Below are 22357 nucleotides of genomic sequence, written 5' to 3'. Positions count from 1 at the left end.
TCGACCGTCGCCGTCGTGTTGAAAGTGTTGAAACACCGTTGAAATCGTTGTAAATGAAATATAATGGTGCTCCCACACTGGCTGTTATAAATGTTATACATATAACATTGTGTTGTGTGACAGTGACAGGCTGACAGGGACAGCGCGAATGGCGCGACGGCGTTACTTATGTGACTGGTTGATAAATGATTACATCAAACCCATTTAAAAACCCCGCCATAAATATGTGGCGTTCCATGTCTAAAGGGTCCAAATGTTTTATGTGCTATAAGGAACGTTTAGGAATGGAAAGTCACAAGAAAAGTTGTCGTGTCGTAGCTTAATAATAGATGGCGCTGCATTCGAAAATCTTGACTGATAACTCTATGCCATACTTTAATTTCAATAATGCTCTATCATAGAGTACAGTTTGCGTAAAACACCGTGGCGCGTGGTACATGGCACGGAAGTATAACTAAGTGCATGGATTATATTGATTTCCTTGTTAAAACGTAGTGATTCAATGCTCTTTGCTTGTTACTACACTAGATCGTGAATGGTTAATAGTGACATCTAGTGACAGTAGTGATCATCTACCTGCAATCGTTATTTAATTTTCCTCTTTATGAAATGCTGTATTTTGTTACTAATTTTATATAAAGTATTTATAATGAATTTTATAATTTAAATTATGTTTTTCCCACATTTTTCTTTATATATATATATATATTTTTTTTTGTGGGAAACATTATATTTCCGCGAGCAACACAAAAACGAAAAAAAAAGCAATGTAGCGGACGGACGTCGTTTCGACTTTTCTATTCCGTCATGCAATAATTTTTGTCATTCATGAATTCGTCGATAAAAAATATTTTAGATGGTGTCACCTACGTGAACTTTAGTTGAAATATAGTAAAATAATGTGTTAGTATTTTATTTCGCGTAGTTTGTCTTTGTAGTTCTATATGATAGGTCTGTGACAAGTTCGGTAATGGTGGCCATGTCATGAAAATCCCCACAGCCATGGATGATAGCTCCGTATCTCATCACAACGGAGGGCAAGTGGGATCTCAAATCGGAGTCAGTATAAACAACAAACAGAATGACGAACCTAGCCAAAGCGTCCAGTATTCGATACCTGGCATTTTGCATTTTATTCAACACGAATGGGCGAGATTCGAGCTCGAGAGATCACAATGGGAGGTGGACAGAGCAGAGTTTGAGGTGATCATACTTGTTTTTTAGTACTATTTTCTTTGTTTTGATATTTAGACACTTTTCTTATGTTTTGTATTTATATTATACAAAAGGAGATTTGAATCCATTTTAACATTTCTATGTTATGGCTTGATGAATACTACTTATAGGAATAGCATTTGAGTATTCTAATCCGTATTTTTTTTGTTAATTGTTACTTTTGTACACATTGGAAAATGCCTACCTGCACGCATTTATTTCAGTACAACCATATGGAATTATTGATTAGTTGATCAGTCTTCTGTAGACAACTTAAAATAGATAACTATCATGCAGTTGTTTTTAATTAACTACTAACAAAGGTGCAGTATGTTTTAGAAAGTTTGCTAACATTTATGTTTTTTTTTTATTTGATTACCCTCAGCTTAGGTTAAAGAAATTCATCAATTCTTGCTTTCTGTCCAAATAAAACACTGTAACATTCTTATTTTTATATCTTTCCTATGAGCTAACAAAACCTACTTTATTAGAGATGAGTTTCTTGTTAGGAGGTTTATAATCAGCTGTTTTCTATAATTCATTTGCTTTATTACCTTACCTGTGGTTTATTACCTGACCAAAAGGTATATCATTAATGCATGTTTCTTATTAGAGTGGTTTTTTGACAGACACTTATTTTACATTTCTAAATCCTTAAATGTATGGTATTGTATGGGTTTCATTTGCAAAATGACTTGAAAAGATTGAGATCCATGTCAATTTTACACTTGATACAGTATGACAGTATCATGTGGATGCAATCAGATGTTTAGTTGTGTTATTTTGATAGTATCACGTTTGATACCACATGCATCTAAGGCTTAATAGGTCCATAATCTCTTCATATCTTATACTTTTAAACGAGCAATTCTTGTATATTTATTTATTTATTTATTTATATATACCGACGATCTCGGAAACCGCTCTAACGATTTCGCTGAAATTTGTTATGTGGGGGTTTTCGGGGGTGATATATCGATCTAGCGTAGCCTTAGATCCCGGAAAACGCGAATTTTCGAGTTTTCATGAGTTTTTCTTTCGCGTTTGTAAACGTAAAATATGGTCCTTAATTTCGCCGCGCGCGCATCGATTCCGCTTAGCTCAGTCGTACGAGGTCGGTCTAATGTACGCAGATAGATCGTAGGTGTCAGGGTTTCGAGTCCCGGCCAGAAATAAAGTTTTTGTTTTTTGTCTTTTTTTTGTTTTTGTATTTATAAGAGTTTTTTTTTTATCTAAATACGTGATATATTAAAATAGAACCGAGCGAAGCTCGGTCGCCCAGATATTGCTACCTGTCTAATTTGTTCAGTGAAAAATGTGATGTGACTTTAAAAATAATATATTAAAATTCCGATGCACAGATTGTGTAAGCATATGTTATTATATTAATATGACAAACTGTAAAAACAAGGATATATATATGTATCTGTTATTGTTATCTGATATCTGGTTACAGACTGAAAAAAACCAGAATATTTATTTATGAATGGGAATTACAATTTTTTTTCTTTGGATGATGTATTAGAAATAATATATATTACACAATGAAATCGCAATATCTGTATTATTTACAATTATATAAATCAATTAAAATGAATTTACAAAACATCACAAAATTCTATAGTTCCAAAATCAATTTCCACCTTATATTTATTTCATGAGTAACTGTCCTAACTGAAGACAATACTATTAAAATTAGCTAACTAGATGATCTTATAATTTCCTTACAAAAAATACTCTTAACAGTAGTTATGAATACTATCTTCAGTATAGTTCAGTTTGACACAGTAGTACCATGTAGTAATATTTATAGCGTGCTACAGATATTATTCTGTGTATGGTAGTTTCAGTGAAGCTTGCTCAATCAAAAACATGTAAAGGGACATATCATTTATAGCTTCACTTGTACCTATTTCTTATCAAGGTTTTTCAGATGGTATTAATTTATAATTTTATTACAAATATTACGTACTGCTTCAAATGGATTTACAGGAAATAGTATTTTATACAATCGTGATATAATACAAAGCTTTTCAGTCGAGTACCATGTTTAGGCCACGAAGCTTGCTGAGTGGCCTAATAGTACGGTACGAGAGTGAAAAGCTTAATTATATCACTATTGTATACAATACTTTTTCTACGAGTCATCATCTTCATCATCAATGGACGGAAATATCATCATTCATGCAAGTTAAAATTAATGTTAATAGAGTCGTTCACCGTTGTATCAACATCGAATTACCTAGCAACCAATTGTTTGTAATAACCGTCTCTGATTGGCCGATAACGCGACAGATATAAGAAAATGTGTTTCAGATGCAGGAAAATTTGCCAGGTATCGCAAATTAGTATAGAAATTGTATGAAGTACTATTTTTGAAATTATTACAGTTAACTAAAGTCAACTATAATGAGCTTATTATAATTGAGTCGGAACTGCCATAGAGTATCCAACACTGAAAAGTTAGCACTTATAGTTTAGTCTGTGGTGTCCTAATTGACAGATTACAGTCGACAAGTAGAAAAACATTCATAAGATTGTCTTGGAATTAATTCTTGCACACCACATGAATCTGCCATCTGCTATTAATTTAACATATGTGGTTAAGATTTGTAATAAGGATGAATTCAATGTGTTGTGATAACGAATAATGCATTATAAAGTCTATTATCATATTAAGTATTGTAATCTAATCTCATACAGAAAATAGTTGTATTTACCTGAGATATATTAGAAAAAAAGTTTTTTTGCTAATTTGTCTTTTAATAACCAGTTTTGTGCTCGCATTTTGTAGTTCTTTCTAGTTTGCATTACTTACATCTTTACTTTGAAGAAGCTCCTGAAAGGTCAGGTCAGGTTTTTAAAGTGTGTGTAGAAATAAACTTGAGCAAATAACACTGTGTATTGTTATTGTGTAATTTTAGGCATAGTCAGAATCAAGTTCAATAGATACCATGACCGTGAATGGGTTTCTTTGTACTTTCATAAACAATAACTAGGGCCTAGGACATGTTAGACTTCTTCAGTATGCAAACCAAGATTATGCATTAATGAGCTGGGGAAAATAATGCTATATGTATAATAGAATATGATGTGTTAACAAGATTAGTATTTGCCAAATTGGCACTACAGTTATTTAATTGTTTTATAAATGATTCAAGCACATGATTAATTGTGAAATAATATGACATATTTTAAATATACAAAAACATATGATTTCTCTTCTTCTCTTTGCATCCTGTTACCCTCTGCGAGGGTGTAGGGCTCGAATCATATTTCTTCATTTACTCCGGTCTTGGGTCTATCTAGACTAAACAAAAATTCCCCTGTTCCCCTGGCAAAAATATAATAAAAATAATGTATTAAGTCTTAAAAGTTATTAACAAAAGTAGTCTGAAATAACTTATAGAGAAAATTGATTTTCAAGTTACAAATAGAAACATATTTTCCTTATTACACATATTTTCTATAAATAGCCAAACTCATAAAAAGAGCAAGCCACATTGTAGTATTAGCTGTAATATTATAGTATCTTTATATAATAAACTGGTATCTTACACGTTACTGCAAACTGGAATCTGCCAATTGCTTCTCAATACATAAATATATCTGACATAATTTTTATCACATACAGTTCACTGCTTGCATATAATGACAAACTTGAACAACAAAATACCTACAAATAGTACAAATGCAAAATATGTATTGAGGTGACAGCTTGACAGTTATGAAAAATACTACACCTATGTGGCATACATTGTAGACCTTATTGCAGAAGTTCCCAATCTTTTCCAGTCCAGTCCACAGTTGCAAGTTGTTATTAAAGCATTCTGTCGTGACAAGGTTAATCAAAATAGATAGGAAACACCATGAGGAGGATTGCCTGCGTTGCTGCTTGAGATCTCTTGCCTTATTGCATTTCAATGAAGTTTAAAAATCGTTACCGTAGTTCACGGTTGTACTAATTACGGCGAAAATGATGTTGTAATTAGTACCTTAGTGCATAAATTCGTACGATTATTAATTAGTATGATTGTGAACTAGGGTGACGAAATATCTATATTGCATATAGACCTGTTTTACATGTACGTAATATTCATACATATGTTCCAATTTCAGGCACGGATCGCCTTCCTCCAAGGCGAGAGGAAGGGTCAAGAGAATCTAAAGAATGACCTCGTGAGGCGGATTAAGATGCTGGAATACGCGTTGAAGCAGGAGCGCGCCAAGTTCCACAAGCTGAAGTATGGCGTGGAGCTGCAGCAGGGCGACGTGCGCCCGCCGCCCGAGGAGCCGCCCGCGGAGCCCGAGCCCGCCGAGCGCGCGCAGTGGAAACAGGGCCGGCAGCTCATCAAACAGTACCTGCAGGTAAACTACCACCCACCCTTTTGGATTAGATAACCCTTGGGTGCCATATTCTGATGTCCTTTTGGATTGTTTTAATACTACGCCTGTGGCAAATAAGCGTACGGCCTCACTAATGGCAAGCAGTCTCCATAGCCTATGTACAATCAACCAATTGGAACCCTAGGCCACTCTACAACCATGTCAAAATGACAAGCAGTAAGAGATTTCTTATAATCTGATTTATAACGTCACTATGACATAGTTCTACAGTGGCCTAGGGTTCCAATTGGTTGACTGTACATCTGATACTCCAGACATTTAGATGTATGATTAGTTGATTACATACAGATGTAATTAGTATTTACTTTAATCAATTAATTCAAGGTAGTTTAATACTATTAATTCTTGAAATAGACTGGTTAAAAGTGAAGAGCAGGAATAAACTCATTTGCATGAGCATAAAGAGACATGTAGACATGGTTGCATTGGTTGCAGACCTAATATAGGAAGAAAGAAGCAGTTAAGAGATGTTACTTGATGGAACAATTATTGATGACACTGAACGCTCTTTGTTTCGGTTTTTACTTCATTGACAACTCTTACAAGATAATAATTATAGCTTAAATACTGTTCTACATTATCGTTATTAATATTATGAAGAATGCAGCAACAAACGTGTCATGTCTGTTAAATGTCTTAAATCTAGAAAGTAAAGGAGCAATATCCTCTCCTCAAATGTGTCAATGGGTTTGTGTCCTCGCATATCAAATGTCCACTGGCGATACAGATCACTATGTCACAGTAATCTGTGATTATGTATCTTTGATATTAAACATAATTAAAATGTTATCATTTGCTGCTGACTATTATAATTAAGCACATTACAGTTCTAGTGTTCTAATGATAATTGGAGCTCAGAAATATGATAAGGAATGTTATTAAAATAACTCTTATTTCTAGCAGTAGGTATATTCTTAATGGCGAGTAGGCAAATTACCAGGATATAATATTTGTAATTGAATTTTTTTATTTTCGAAGTTCTACGTGACAATCATTTAATTAATTTATCGTTTGAGTAATATTTTTTCTTTAACACGATGTTACACGAGGACACGACGAAACCGAAAAATTGTAACCGCGCATGTCAGAGACGAAAAAAAGAAAACAAAAATCTTTGCAATTAGGATAAATCCCGGAAACGAAATCTGACATTTTAGTCGGGAATACGCTGTTAATAATATTGGGTTTCCTCATGTTACCACACAAAATAGGTTGGCGTTATATGCATTGTAGGTATTTGTTGAAGACTAAAAATCTGACCAGAATTCCAGGAAATTAATATTAACTTAGTCGCACTTAACGAAAGCAATGACATGTCTGGTCTGGTCTGAGATTAAATCTCACTTATTTTAAAGCCTATTTACTTATATGACGCCTAAATGATGTTTTTAATTTATGGTCAGGTAAATGGACGCGATTTCGAATTGCTTAACTCACAATTAAGACAGACACAGACAGGCTGTATCGAGTGAATAAATATCTATTAAACCGACGCAAGGACGTATTCGCCCTCCACACCCGTACGATCAGTAATTAGACTTGGGAAATCGAATCAATCCGTGCATTTTCAGCGTACGCTTTCCAAAATGTAGCAAATAAAACACCGAAATCGATAGGCAAGTAATTTAAAAACGTTTTGTGTTTTAAACAAAAAGTCAAAAGTAATTTAATATGTAACTTGAGTGTTCAAGTGGAACCTTGGAGTCATAGACCATCTCAATTATTAAACGAAGCATTCCAGCCAACTCAAAGTCACCACACATGACTACCCTTAGTAATTTAGTATGGGAACGCAACCACTTGACTTGATCCAGGTGAACCTAGGCTGTTATACTAAGTAATCGTGTAAGATGCTACTCAAATTGCGGTTATTTTAACAGTGAAATTCTACATAATTGTACGTTAACCACGCGCTCTTTGTAAACGCTTCATAATGAGGTGTCTGTGCAGTCTGTGCTTGGACTATAATACGAGTCGGCGGCTACAATTTTGGTGTTTTTGGTACTCATTAGTTCCTAAGCACTGGAGACTGTACCTACTTATCATTAGTATTCGTCGTCAGCCGTCTTTTTACAGAGGTTCTTACTAGGCACGTCGTAAGGCAATGTAATCGCGCGGCAAACGTTCATTGTAGACGTGCCTCGGCCGAGGCAGCACGCACGTTTTGCTCGGCCGAAGCACGCCTACATTGAATATTTGCCGCGCGAGCACGTTGCCTGCGACGTGCATCGCCCTGTGTGGCTCCAGCTATCAATGAAATATTAAAAGATGATTGAAATCTCTCGTGTTTTCTACAGGAAATAGGCTACACAGATACGATTCTGGACGTGCGCTCCAACCGGGTGCGCACGCTCCTGGGCCTCAACAACGAGGAGCAGCAGGAGGACCCCAACTGCCGGAACTATGACAAGCAGCAGCGCGACAGATGCGACTACTCTATGAACTCTATGGTCCGCAAATACGATATCGGTCAGTTGATTATTATTTATTATGTTACCTATATGTATCTATACAGTTAATTGAACTGTGAACCCTTGGAGGGTTTTGGAAAGGATTAAGGGTATTTCATTTTCATCCTTCTTTTCATTAAAAAGTGAAGGATCGAATATCTGGCGCGTTGACAGCACAGGCGACGTAATTGTTTGTATGTACATGTTAGGAATGGGGTTCTCTTCATTTTTAGAGGTCTCTGAAAAGGAAAACCATTCCTAGACCTCAGTAAAATTAACGGATAATCATTAATCAGTTTAGATTAGATATAGGAGAACATGGAAGATACCTTTGAAAATCAAACATATAATGAACGATTGCCAGATTATCATTAGTCATAATTTTAAATTCTTTAACTTTTCAGGGTTTAGAGTCATCCATAGGTTAACTTGGGTTTGTTGTTGTTGTTTGGCAATCCTGAAAAATTACGCATTTTTGAGAAATATCATATTATGACTTACAGAAATGCGGACAAATTAAAACATAATGACATTAATGACTTAAAACTTTATGGACGTCAATTGAGACTCAACAACACTTTAATTGGCAGGTAAAGAACAACAACGCAAAGTGCCGTCGGGCGGAGTCTACAATGAAGAAGGCCTCTCGGTGCAAGACACGGCGGTGGTGTTCACGCACTTCGAGTTCCTGACCAACCAGGAGATGGACATGGACGAGATCGACGACCTGGACGCCAAGCAGGGGCACCACTCCGCGCCTAAACAAGGTCACACTCACAGATTTCATGTGTACTAACAGCAGCACTCCTAACCATAGGTAGACTATATTATGCCCTTGTAATAAGGATAACAAATGTACAGTTAGCAGTGTTGCCGATGGTACCATAAATCAAGCAAACGGATCTACTCAGCGTGCCCAAGGAAGTCAGTCAAAACGTCCCTACTTGCAGCTTGCAGCTTTCGAGCGTCAATTTTTATTTTGTACGTGGAAGTCAACAAACACAAAAAATGCCTCTTTACGTGATATTAATTGTAACACAAAAATTTTCCTATCACAAGCAAGTAACAATGTCCGCCCGGCCCCTGTACAAACTTATTTCTTCTATATAAATATAGTTCTGTGGTTACTTGTTATACCCTTTCGGAGGCTTCGATCGCGGACTGAACGCTAGCGGCACTTGGCATTGTGTGCGGCAAATCAAGTATCTACATTCATACAGGTCGACTAAGTGACCCTGTACGCGGCCTTATCGTCGTATTAGTCAAAAGGAGTTAGTAATATTAGTCCAATAGTGACGTTTCACTATATGCCTGCCTACACTAATTTCATGATTTGGCGAATATAACCGCCGACACATCGAACATGTGATTATAGGATAATCCCATCAATGCTTGTTGTGACTGAATGTATTTTGAACAGGCGAAGAGGTGGATCATGAAGCCGAGGAGGTGCTGAACGAGCTCAACTCCCTGACGGAGAGCGAGGCAGACGGCGGCGGGCAAGGCGATGAGTACCCAGTCGGTGAGTAGTAACCCATAGTCACAGATATTTAGTGCACAGGTGCCGTAGCCAATTCGCATTTCTTCGACGCGAAACGAAAACGAAACGCCGCGAAAGGTAGTCTGGCTCTGTCGCGCCAATACGCAAGAGCGATAGGGATAGATATCTACGAGCAGCGTTAGTGCCATTCGGCTAATACGTACCCAGGTCAGCAGTTTTTCGATTTAAACCGTTTTTCTTTCATGCGTGTTTTTGGTTCTATTATAACCTCAATATTTTTGATCGAACTGAACCAGCTTCGTTGACGGGACCGGGGCAAGCGAATTTTTCTTATCGTGCGCAAACTGTAGGTTAACCATGCTGAACAAAAAAAAACATTATATTCATTACTGTTGAGGTGGATCGTACTACCCGAACGTTGTTCTTAAATTCTTGGTCACTTCTAGTACAAATTTTCTCTTTATTTAATTTAACAGAAAGCTACTATTACACACTATAAAATAAATATGTACCTACTATTACACTATTTAAAAATAAAATGACCAGATCATTTAATCCTATTCCAAATTATTTGAACGATTTTATGGCTGAATGGGTTACCCCGATAAAATTGGCAAATCGCCAGGGGCCCAAACTCGGGTCCAACAAAAACAAAGGCACACTCACACCTCAGCAATTTCCGCGCAGTTCAATCCTAATATTTGATTGTTGGCAATGAGCCCTATATAAGAACTTGTTTTTAAATATGATTAATGTCATAGTTTATTTTTATTTCTTTAAAAAGAAAAGGGTTATCTTGTATAAAATGTTTGGGCTATGAAACTAGAAAAGTTACTCCAAATTTGATGAAGCATTTCATCCTTCTCATTCTCCGTCACACATTTCGTACAATTATCGTCAACTTTACAAAGAAAAGAAAACTGATGGAACTGACGACATCCGAATATTCCGAATCGTCAGAAGACAGCACACGCTACCAATACTAACATAAATTAAATTAAATCTGCTATGAACCCACCTACCTAACACTGCTGCCACATTCTTCAGCCGAGCAAGCACGAAGCAAGCCATTGATTTGACTATCAATTCCAAAGTTGTAAATGTTGACGGTGTTTCAGTGAAATTCCCGGGCGGCGGCGGCGGCGAAGCGGACGAGGAGCCGCTAGCGCTGGGCGAGCTGGCGCAGCTCACCGTCAGCAACGAGCCCGAGGCGTACGACGTGCAGGGCGCCAACAAGGAGTCCTTCCGCAAGACGTGGAACGCCAAGTACACGCTGCGCTCGCACTTCGATGGGGTTCGTGTTTAGTGGTATTAGACTAAGGGCCGGTTGCATCAAACCGTCTGTCACCGTTAAAGCGTTCGTTGTTTTATTGTATGGGAAGTTCCATAGACATCTGCTGCGTGACGGTGATGTGTCTGTCAAATGTGGTTGATGCAACTGGCCCTATACCATCCCTTTGACAAGTGCGTAAACTAAACGCGGGTTTTTTCCGTAGACGATATCCAGCGGCAACGGTGAACGAATTACATTATCCAATAGTTATGATCCCAGTTAAGTGGCATGTGGTACGATATGCCGCAATACGACGGCATCGATAATCTCCTTTAGTAGCTCTAAAATTGTGGATTCGTTTTTTTGCATTGACGGCTACAATGTAATTTTTTGTTTTAGGTGCGAGCGCTGGCCTTCCACCCGACGGAAGCAGCCCTCGTGACCGCGTCCGAGGACCACACGCTGAAGCTGTGGAACCTGCAGCGCACGGTGCCGGCCAAGAAGTCGGCCGGGCTGGACGTGGAGCCGCTGTACACGTTCCGCGCGCACTCGGCGCCCGTGCTGTGCCTGGCCATGGGCGCGCCGCGCACCGAGGAGTGCTTCTCGGGCGGCCTCGACGGCACCATCCGCGTCTGGAACCTGCCGCCGCCCACCGCCGACCCCTACGACCCTTATGATCCTGCGGTCCAGGTCAGTCTATCGTAAACGCTTCGCATATTTTATTCGTTTCAGTCGTCTAGAAACTGGCGACCTAACTAAAAAAAGATTTGACTCGATTCGGACACTGTCTTAACGCTGTTCGACACAGAGGTTTGGGTGTTTCTTTCTAGTGTATGAACTAGAAATCTTGCAAAATTTCCTTCCTAGACAGTGATGTTAGCACTGCTGCACTATAATTGACTTCGTCTGCACCAATATAATACTGTTTTTCGAGCACTTCTCTAGAAGCAATCGTAAAAGGGAACCTTTCGGTGACGGTCACGCCGTCGCCGACAGGGGCGCCGATACAACCGGGTCACCCACGAACCATTCAGAAACGAAACCTAATCAGCTCCGTCGCAGCAATGCGGAAGATCGATAGAGAGAGAGATAACTAGGACACGCTACCGAGCGCGATCTGTTTGCAAATCGTGTAGATATAATATGTACGGAATGTGTGTCGGCGCAGGGTCCCGTGCTGCGCGAGCACACGGACGCGGTGTGGTCGCTGGCGGCGGCGCACGGGCGGCTGCTGTCGGCGTCGGCGGACGGCACGGCGCGGCTGTGGGCGCCGCGCGCGCCGCGCCCGCTGCTGGCCACGCTGCGCGACGACGCGCTGTCGGCCGCCGCCGCCGCCGCCGCCGCCGCAGACTTCGCCGAGGCGGGCGCGCGCGCCGCCGTCGTCTACCGCGACGCCTCCATGCTGCTCTACGACCTCGAGACCGGACAGGTACATATTGTTACTATGTATTGTATGCCCGCCTTACTTTATTGGGGAAACCCGTCGTGACTTCGGTCGCGAGACGAACTGCGACACTTTCAATAATTTAACTAATCATCCGGCCGACCCGATTATATTAAATGTAGCAAATGAAACAATTCTCTCCTCTACATCTAGAGCTCAAATAACATTTCTTCTTTATAAATGCATATTTTGCCGGTGGTGAAGGGCAGTGGGATGGCGGAAGTGAACCGCGGCATTCGAGGCGCTTTAAAGGCGTTCATTCAAACTCCGAGGTCCACGCGATTCGTTCAAAACTTATAACTTAAATGAATCGTTTTGGATGCCGTCTCAACTTCTTGAGCTTCATCTCTAACTGTCGAAAATTCGAGTTTTCCCGGTATCATCGCACGGACAGTTTGACAGTGCGTGATGTTTGCTACAGACGGTGCTGCGCGTGGGCATGGAGAGCCCGGCGACGCGCGTGCGCGCGCACCCGACGCTGCCGCTGCTGGTGACGGCGCACGAGGACCGGCACATCCGGTTCTGGGACGTGGTGTCGGGCCGCTGCGCGCACGCCATGGTGGCGCACCTGGACGCCGTCACCGGCCTCGCGCTCGACCCCAACGGGCTGTTCCTGCTGTCCGGCTCGCACGACTGCTCCGTGCGCCTCTGGAACCTCGACACCAAGACCTGCGTGCAGGAGATCACCGCCCACCGCAAGAAGTTCGACGAGAGCATCCTCGACGTCGCCTTCCACCCGCTGCGGCCCTACATCGCGAGCGCCGGCGCCGACGGCCTCGCCAAGGTGTTCGTCTGAGCGCCGTTCGCCGACTATATATTATATATATATTACATGTAATTTCCTTTCGATAGGACCGAGCCCGCTCGCGCGGCCGCCCGGCTCGTGCCGGGCCGTGAGTAGCGCCGCGTCGCCCGTAGTGGAGCGGGGCTCGGCCCGTCCGGTTCCGCCGGACCGCTCTAGCGTATTTAAATTGTAACGTAATGGACGCGCTCGACGCTCGTTATAAGCGCGTAGTGAACACTCATCTATGTATAGACATTTGAAATCTATTATAATATATTTTTAGACTTTCAGTATGTGGATTTTAGGTTTTTATTGCGACTTTTTCACCGATTTTATGATACGCAGTGAGAATATTGTTCGTTTCTTATGCATCTGTAAGCGAGACCTTTATTATAAATATTATAACATGTGGATACCGACGATGTTTCCTTGATACGTTTTATTTTGTGTCTGTACAGTTAGATGTTACGCACTATTTGCTAATCGTTTTGCAGAAACGAATGGTGTTTCTTTAGGCTAGCATATTTTATTTAAATTGATTGGATATCAATAGAGAAATATCTCTTTTTGTTTTGTGACATGTATCGAGTAACCTGCTCTCATTGTAACTCATGAGCGATCGAACAAAAATTGAGTAGAAGTACTATATCGGAAGTAACATAAGTAATGTTTGTTCATAACGAGTACTGCGATGTAGAATATATTATAATAAAACATAATATTTCCTTTATTTTCCTCGAATTCATACTTGTACACATACATCCAAAATTGATAGTAAAAAGCAACATAACCGACAGTATAAGTTGTTTTTTTATCTTTTTTGGCCTTTCCTCTCCCTTCTTATTTGTAAATGATTTCTGGCTATGTAGGAAGTTAGGGACATGAGCAGTCTAGTGTAGTCAGTAAGAAATCAAAATACCATGTTCGTTGCAGCAAAATTTTATTTTAATTCATATCCATTATTTACTCTATTACACAAAACTCTACTTAGAGGGCGCCTCTAGCACAATCTAGGGCCTCCCACTAACCATGTTCGGCGTTGTCGCACTTTTCACTTTTCAATAAGAGCGTAAGTTGTATGTTTCATACAAACCTTTTTGTTACCAGATTTCTATGTATTTTCGGTGACAAAAAAGGAACGTTTGAAGAGAAAAGAATTGCTGAGGTATATAAGGAAATCAGGTAGTTACTATTATTGATATAATTTACATTTGTGTCATATTGTAGATTTTCTTCCAAAAATCAATGCGGTCTGGATTCGGCAAAGAGTTCATGGTAAGATTCTTGTCTATTATTATATATCTCAGGTTTTTATCTTCGCTAGGCTCCCAGTCTATGTCCAGTGCCGAAGACTTCATCGAAGTAGGATTTCTGAAAGATAATGTGATCGGTCAGTAGATAGGAGACACACACTAATGAATAAAGCTAAAACTAAAAAAAAAATGTAACCAGCCAAACGATTAAAAGAGGTCTCGCTGTAAGGTACAGTAAACAGCACAGCTGTGAATACAAAGTGACAGGTTCTGTATACATATTTTTAGCACTTTGTATTCACAGTTGTGTTGTCGACTGTACTCTACAAGAGGACAATGTCGATTACTATGTAGGTACCTGTCAAAAAATTTTGCATGTTTGTTTTGTTGTTATTTTGAGTAATGTGTCCACTGGACACATATATGGTCAGAGATCGGACTCTGCGTCATTTCCATCATTTCTAACAATATAAGGTTCATTATTTCAAATACGTCAAACAAATGACGCCCAATTGTCCGATCTCTGCATATGGTAGACCTGTTCAGAGTAGGTAGTACAATAAATTATGTTCATACATAATACACAAAACTCACGCCTGTATTACCAGACGGGGTAGGCAGAGCACAAGAAACTGCTCAAGTTTTAGCAATTAAGGGGTTGAACGATAATGAAAATGAAAATATAATATTGCAGACATTGCAGTAACAGATTGCCAGCCCATCGCTATGCACCACAGTGGAACCCATACCCCATAGTCGACTTCTACAACACCAAAGGGGTGGTGATATTCTTAACCAGTCACCACACAGGAGTGATAGTAAGTACTAAAGGTAAAATATGGAAAAATTGTCCCTCTGCCCCTGCAGTGCAGTCGATTTTGTTTAGTCTTCAATAGGTACCTTTTACCAACTCAAAGGGTGGTATAAGACTGCTGTCCATCGTACTGTATCAATATCTGTTTGTTTGTAAGGTTGTAACTCAAGTCCTTAAGGACTTGAATTACTTTCTTTTTTTTAAGTCAAAATTTTAGATTACCTACTCACCCGAACTTTGCAAAGTTAGTCCACATACTAGTCATTCTCTCAACTGTTTTTGCGTCATTTCCTTTTAAAGGCAAAGGCCAATAAACGGCAGGATTAAACAAATAGGACAGCTCGTCACCGTGACTTGCCCCTTTCAAATTCTTCAGCCCCAGCAGCATCTTCGCTAGGTTTCTGTAAGAGTCGTACTTGAAGTAATAATTGTATATAGGCAAATTATTATGATTCAGAAAGTACTCTGTTATAGTCACTGATGGGTAGTTAAACATCACATCAGATATTAGATCTATTAAATTATTCACTGAACCATTATTAATAGTATCATTTCCGAAGTAAAATTTCTTGATTTTGTCTGCTGTAGCCTTTCTTTCTTTAATACTTGAAAAGTACATGTTGTCAGGCAAGACCGAAGCAAAGTTCTCATTTAAACTTTGATACACTTTGCTATTTAATTGTGATACGTACAGTATGCCTTCTTTATTGTTATACCCAATTATCATAGGTACTTTATTATACTTGCCAGAGTCAAGTATTTCCTGAATACTAGTGGCCAGGAATGGGTTGTTATTAACTCCCTGCTTTTCGACGCACGGTCTAAAGATATATTTTGATAGAAAATTAGCGGAGTTAACGGACGCGCTTGCAATTAAAATGTCATTTTTCGTAGAATTTTTGTAAATTTTTAATAGGTCATACGGATTTTTTGTGTTGTAGCCCATTTTTGCGGCAACTAATGATGCTCTCTCTATAGGGTCATTGGGCAGAGCGAAAGGTGACAGAGCTGAGCCGCTTTGCATAATAGCTCTTCGGAACAGACCTTTAGCTGCTGGTGATAATATCAAATAGCTGACTGATGCTGACCCTGCACTCTCACCGAAGATAGTCACTAATTCTGGGTTGCCGCCAAAATACTTAATATTATCTCTGACCCACTTAAGTGCAGCCACTTGATCTTTCAGACCTGCATTTCCTGGCGCACCATTGATTCTGAGGCAAAGAAAACCGAAGGGTCCTAGACGGTAGTTGACGGTGACGACGATAACTCCTTTTTTGACGAGCATTTGTGGGTTGTAGAGGTAAGCGCTATTGCTGCCAGTCTTGTAGCCGCCGCCGTGAACGAACACCATGACAGGGTAAAAGCGCTTGTAACTGACCGGGCCAGGGGTGTATATGTTGAGGACCAGGCAGTCCTCAATGCCGACGGGCAGCTGTAGACGGCCGTGGTATTGAGCGCAAACGACGCTGGTGTCGGACGCGTTGAATACGCCCAACCAGCGCGGTGGAGGACCTGCCTCCTAAAATAAAAACACGGAAGGAAAGGTTTAAATAATAATTTTTAAGAAAAAAAAATCGCCTTCCTTTGGGGTTCTGGTGATAAATACTTTCAAATGTTGGATTATGTTATCAATTCGTCTGTAAATTTTTAATTCAAAATTGGTTCAGAAATGACGGAGATATCGAATAACAATATTCGATATCTCCGTCATTTCTGAACCAATTTTGAAATTTGGATGATTCTGAAGTACCTACTTACAGATGAGAATGATTATCAGAACGGAACTCTAACCAGGGGCGGCTCACTCTTCATCAGCAGTTCCACTGCACCAAATGTCACTGTTCTGGACGTAAGTGCATGCTGTTCTTATAAAAATACCAAAGTCACTATAAGTGTGCCGTTCAGATTTGAGGAGTTCCGTTCTGACCATCATCAGCAGTTCCACTGCACCAAATGTCACTGTTCTGGACGTAAGTGCATGCTGTTCTTATAAAAATACCAAAGTCACTATAAGTGTGCCGTTCAGATTTGAGGAGTTCCATTCTGACCATCATCAGGAGTTCCACTGCACCAAATGTCACTGTTCCGTACGTAAATTGCATGCTGTTCCTTTAAAAACACAAAAATCACCATATGTATGCCTTTCAGATTTGAGGAGTTCCCTCGATTTCTCCAGGATCCCATCATCAGAACTGGGTTCTGAGAAAAATGGGACCAATCTGTATGCATATACATTCAATCAAAAAAAAATTTTCAAAATCGGTCCAGTAACGAAGAGATGGGTAACTACCCAGGTAAATACCCGACGGTGGGTATTTACCGGGTAAATACCCGATATTTACCTACCCGCGGGTAAATACGCGGGTATTTTCATTTTTCTTCCAAATTGGACGTTTTTAAATGGTGTTTGGGCTAAAATAGATTAATTTAAGTCAGTCTTTGTAATTGTACACATAATGTTTATTCAAATTGGGAACGAATAGGTTGCTATGAGATAAAATGTGATTTTAGTGTATCACTCCAACTATAAAAATCGTGTAATATCATTCTCTGACATACGGAAATAATTTAAAATGCTTTTAGTATAAATTATAAGTTTGATAAATTAAAACTGTAAATAAAAATATGTGAATAAAAATATTTAAAAAAAATCTTTTTCAAGCTCATAACTCATACATGGTATGTTCTATGACAAAAATGCGTAGAAACTTTTTTGTAGGAAATTGTATATACTTTAGTTCGTACATACAATACTTTTCGATATTAATGATAGTTTCCATGAAATATGAAAAAAATACATTTTACCCCCCCTAAGCCCACCATAACCCCCTCCAACCAGTACTAGGAAGTTTATCTTTATCGTATAAATACGACTAATTAAAATACAATCTAAAAAGCACACATAAAACATATTTTTTTAATTATTTTTAAAAATATACATTAAAATTTCTGTTAACTTAATTGTCTATTTGACTGAACAGTTTTGTTTTAAATTTAACACACACACACAATTGTGTATAAAAATTACAACCACTAACTTAGTATTTATCTCCATTTTAACACAAATCAGCATGTCCAACATGAAATGAATCTACCCGTCAAGTTGGGTAGATACGGGTAAATACCGGGTAGATAGGTATTTACCGGGTAAATACCAGGGCCCTATTTAATAATCGCGACAATTCGACTTTTTTGTCACTTTATGACAAATTAGTCGAAATGTCGTGACAAGTGGCGTTTAATAAAGATGACAATTAAGTCCAAATGTGACAGGTAAATACTGACAAAATTGTCGGGCTAAAAAACTGTTTAATAAATACGACAATTGTCAGGTTTTACCTGTCAAGTATCTTAGAAAATATCCTATGACATATTTGTCATGACAATGACAAATTTGTCACTAATTCCGACATATTTGTCACAACACAACATCGAGGCATACATATGAGACAAAATGAGGGTAATATCAGAAAAGTTCCTACCACAATTTAACTTTCGTTTTTATGTCAACTTGTTTGCTATTTGAAATGGACGTGAAGTTAACAATTTTAGGGCTCATCTATGAAAACAAAGAGGTTTTATTTGGCAAATTTAGTGATACTTTAACACACGAAATTAAAATAAATAAATGGAAGAGCATCACAGAACAATTGAAGGGATTGGGAGTATTTAACAAAGATTGGAAATATCTTCGTGACACAACCTGGCAAAACTGGAGGAAAAGGACAGTTGTAAGTACTTTATATATGTATGTCTACGACTACAATGAGATTATGATGTAATAAATAATAAATTAATTTATTAAATATCATAGGACAATTTTATATAAATCGACCTAGCCCTGTGAGTGAGTGAGTGAGCTTACTTAGAGAGTATTTTTATAAATTATTTTTGATCTGTTTTTAGGCTTGCTGTTCTTGGTATTTGTACTGGAATTCTAGGTGTCATGAGCCATTTTTGTAGACTATATCCACTATCTCCCAATATGATTGCATTGGGAAATGGTCTCCATCCACTTTCCCATTTCCGTGCTAACGAAGAACACCTCATCACTCGTGCATCATGAACTGAACCAGGCCATCTCGCACTTGCATAAAAAACTTCTAAATTAGGTCCGCATACGATCATGACATTCATGGAGTGATCTCCGTTTCTGTCAACAAACGCCGATTCATTTTGGCGAGGCGCATCCATTTGTATGAGAGATCCGTCAACTATGCCAGCTATTCTGGGAATGTTATATGCCATAAACCTTCTAGGAATATCGTTGCAATTATCGGGCCACGTACACGTTTTATACACAGATGTACCGTCACTTTACTAACTCCGTGTGCATCTGCAATGACATGATACTGTGACCCACACCCCACCCAGTGTAATACACATAAAATTTGTTGAAGTGGTGTAAGTGCTATATTCCTCCTTGTTGCGTGTTGAAGTTGCTGTCCAATTTTATTGATTAAGTATTCTACGGTAGTTTTAGAGACTCGAAACCGTTCCATGAATATTCCATCAGTCACGTCGAAAGTAAAGTTTATTCTTGGTTTAAATATGCGACGTCGTCGTCGTACAATTTGCGCCAAATATTCATCGTCACTACTGCTATCGGTCGACGATGTTAACACCATTTTTTAAGTTAATCGAACGAATTTAACTGCCGAATATCGTTGACATAGGATGAAGAGCCTGTCGAAAATCTCTTACAATTTGACAAATATGTCTACCTGTCATGACAATTTAGTGTTTAATAAAACAAATTTTACAAGTTTTTCCGGACAAATTGTCAATTGTCGCCTGTCAAGGGTAATTATTTATTAAACAGAAATATGTCAAATTGTCACGACAAGTCGACAAATTTGTAGTTTTTCCACCGTGACATATTTGTCATTGATAATTTTTATTAAACGAAATAATGTCAAATTGTCGGATTGTCACCTGTCGCCTGTCACCTGTCATTGTCGCGTTTATTAAATAGGGCCCTGGGTGGGTAGATTGGGTATTTACCCACGACCCATCTCTAAACGACGGAGATATCGAGGAACAAACATAAAAAAAAAAATACACGAATTGAGAACCCCTTCCCTTGAGATTTGGAAGGCGGTTAAAAAAAATACAGACGAATTGAGAGCCCCTTCCCTTGAGATTTGGAAGGCGGTTAAAAATAAAGGTAAGTAAGTAAGAACCTATCATAAACAATTATGTACTATAAATACTGATAGGTAACTATTATTTAGCTAACTGATGTTCGTCAGTAATGTAGCAAAAAAAACAAAAATAAAATCTAGATTTTTTTGACGAATACACCGTGTTTTCATTTAATTCCGTTAACTACGGCATTCTGTTTCCTATAATGGACCTAACTATATGCCGAAGTTAACGGAATTCAATAAAACACGGTGTTTAATAATTCGGACAAAGGCGTGATTAAACATTCACTGTAATAGGGGAGAGGATTGAAACACCGAGATTCCTAGAAGTTTTGGCCTAATAACCAAGTTGCTTTTTACTCACATACCTACTAGTGTAGGTTACCTAATAGATATTAAAGAACGCGTTTTGAGCCTGGTTTCCTTTTCATTACCTGGAATCTGTCATCCACCGTGCCATACGGTATTCCCAGATATTGCCAGTAGCCATTCCTCATCTCCAACCCCATTAGTTTCCCCTGCAGAATCTGTAGCACAGGTGTGTTTTCCGCAGCACCACGTATTTGGAGCACGGACATTTGCACTATACAGATACACATCATCAGAAGTCGAGCCATTGCACGGCGAGATTAAACTTTTCGACCCTTGTGCGTCTTAGAATATGATTACGTTGACTAGTTTTAATGACACGCGACAATCTTTCTTATAGGATTCTGTTCGTGCCAATAATCGATTCCTTTATGTATCTAGGCAGTTACGTTGTATTGTACATACAGGTAATTGTTAGACATTGTAATTTTTACCTAGTGTTTTTATAATGGAGGCAGAGCGCATCGCAGATTTATTTATTTTGTATATAATAACTTCTCGGATAAATTATCTGATTATTACATACTTATTCGATATTAAATTAGTTACCGTACAGAAACTGTTCCACCAAACTGATTTTTACTTCGCGGCATCGAGGAGCAGCAGCCCAAAGTTGTCTGTGCTCCGACGCATCTAACAAAATCTACCAAATTCGGGATCTACGTCATGCATTAGCCTTAAAAGAGGGCATAAAATACCGTACACACTCAGATGTCATGGTAGTTTCCGGGTTCATTAAATGCTCTCTAGCGACCCACCAATTGATTGCACCTTCGTGGCACAAAAGATCACTAACCAAACCCACGGACGGACATTATAGATCTGCGTAAAAGCAGTAATAGTTATTTGTTATACAAGGGGGCAAAGTTGTATTTTAACGCCGAGTGTGGAATTGAAAAACGAGCAAGTGAAAGGATTCTATAGTTGAACCACGAGCGAAGCGAGTGGTTCGAGAATAGAATCCTGAACTTGCGAGTTTTTTAACACACGAGAAGTAAAATACATTTGCACCCGAGTGTAACACAAAACTTTTCCCCTCACTATAGCGAGGAAACTACAACGCAAAAAATGCGTTTATCACTGCTTCCAGTAGTTCCACAGGTGGTAAATCATCTTTATTACTAGATTCACCTGCTTTTATCAATTTTAAAGCAGCTAATTTGACTTTATTCAAGGTCCAATTACTTTACCCACTAGTGGATAAAATGCGTTTTTACCCGCTGGTATTAAAGAACAAAACACGTGTTTCCGAGCTAGTGAGGGGAAATAGTTATTTGTTATACAAGGGGGCAAAGTTGTATTTTAACGCTGAGTGTGGAATTGAAAAACGAGCAACTGCACTGCTTCCAGTAGTTCTACAGGTGGTAAATCATCTTTATTACTAGATTCACCTACTTTTATCAATTTTAAAGCAGTTAATTTGACTTTATTCAGGGTCAAATTACTTTACCCACTAGTGGATAAAATGCGTTTTTACCCGCTGATATTAAAGGACAAAACACGTGTTTCCGAGCTAGTGAGGGGAAAAATGTTGTGTTTCACTCGGTGGCAAAGTTTGTTTAACCTACGTGCCTTGAAACCCTCGCAATGCTCAAGATTCCACTTTTTGAACCACTCGCCACGCTCGCGGTTCAATATTGGAATCTTTCGCTTGCTCGGGTATCAATATTGGCACGTGCGGTTAAACAACAACTTTG

General features: G+C 39.0%; 2 protein-coding genes across 4 annotated transcripts; one reads left to right on the top strand and one right to left on the bottom strand.

Moving 5' to 3' along the window:
- The first annotated feature begins 759 nt into the window (after positions 1-759).
- LOC125226418 (striatin-3) lies at positions 760-13871 on the top strand. Its single transcript, XM_048130404.1, has 9 exons — positions 760-1203; positions 5335-5583; positions 7920-8091; positions 8663-8839; positions 9493-9594; positions 10692-10867; positions 11246-11536; positions 12015-12275; positions 12712-13871. The coding sequence occupies exons 1-9, from the start codon at positions 985-987 to the stop codon at positions 13084-13086; spliced, it is 2022 nt and encodes a 673-aa protein (XP_047986361.1). The 5' UTR covers positions 760-984; the 3' UTR covers positions 13087-13871.
- Positions 13872-13997: 126 nt separating this feature from the next.
- On the bottom strand, positions 13998-20933 carry LOC125232918 (juvenile hormone esterase-like). 3 transcript variants are annotated; one of them, XM_048138758.1, is made up of 3 exons: positions 20726-20933; positions 15372-16663; positions 13998-14445 (listed from the first exon to the last, which is right to left on the bottom strand). In XM_048138758.1, the coding sequence occupies exons 1-3, from the start codon at positions 20906-20908 to the stop codon at positions 14280-14282; spliced, it is 1641 nt and encodes a 546-aa protein (XP_047994715.1). In that variant the 5' UTR covers positions 20909-20933; the 3' UTR covers positions 13998-14279. The 3 variants fall into 3 exon arrangements, with proteins under 3 accessions (XP_047994715.1, XP_047994732.1, XP_047994724.1); XM_048138775.1 differs by having other exon boundaries at positions 14311-14445; positions 16523-16663; XM_048138767.1 differs by having other exon boundaries at positions 14315-14445; positions 15364-16663.
- Positions 20934-22357: the final 1424 nt, after the last annotated feature.

Source organism: Leguminivora glycinivorella, chromosome 1, assembly GCF_023078275.1.
Source record: "Leguminivora glycinivorella isolate SPB_JAAS2020 chromosome 1, LegGlyc_1.1, whole genome shotgun sequence".
Classification (NCBI taxonomy): Eukaryota; Metazoa; Arthropoda; class Insecta; order Lepidoptera; family Tortricidae; genus Leguminivora; species Leguminivora glycinivorella.
Note: the sequence above shows the minus strand (reverse complement) of the source record. Positions and strands in the feature narration are given on the sequence as shown.

Coding starts and splice junctions, on each gene's coding strand:
- LOC125226418 (XM_048130404.1), top strand. CDS start 985: ATGAAAATCCCCACAGCCATGGATGATAGCTCCGTATCTCATCACAAC. Junction 8,092..8,662: donor GGTCCGCAAATACGATATCG/GTCAGTTGATTA, acceptor TTTAATTGGCAG/GTAAAGAACAACAACGCAAA. Junction 10,868..11,245: donor TGCGCTCGCACTTCGATGGG/GTTCGTGTTTAG, acceptor TTTTTGTTTTAG/GTGCGAGCGCTGGCCTTCCA.
- LOC125232918 (XM_048138758.1), bottom strand. CDS start 20,908: ATGGCTCGACTTCTGATGATGTGTATCTGTATAGTGCAAATGTCCGTG. Junction 16,664..20,725: donor CGGTGGATGACAGATTCCAG/GTAATGAAAAGG, acceptor TTTTTATTTTAG/GAGGCAGGTCCTCCACCGCG. Junction 14,446..15,371: donor ACTAACTTTGCAAAGTTCGG/GTGAGTAGGTAA, acceptor ATTATCTTTCAG/AAATCCTACTTCGATGAAGT.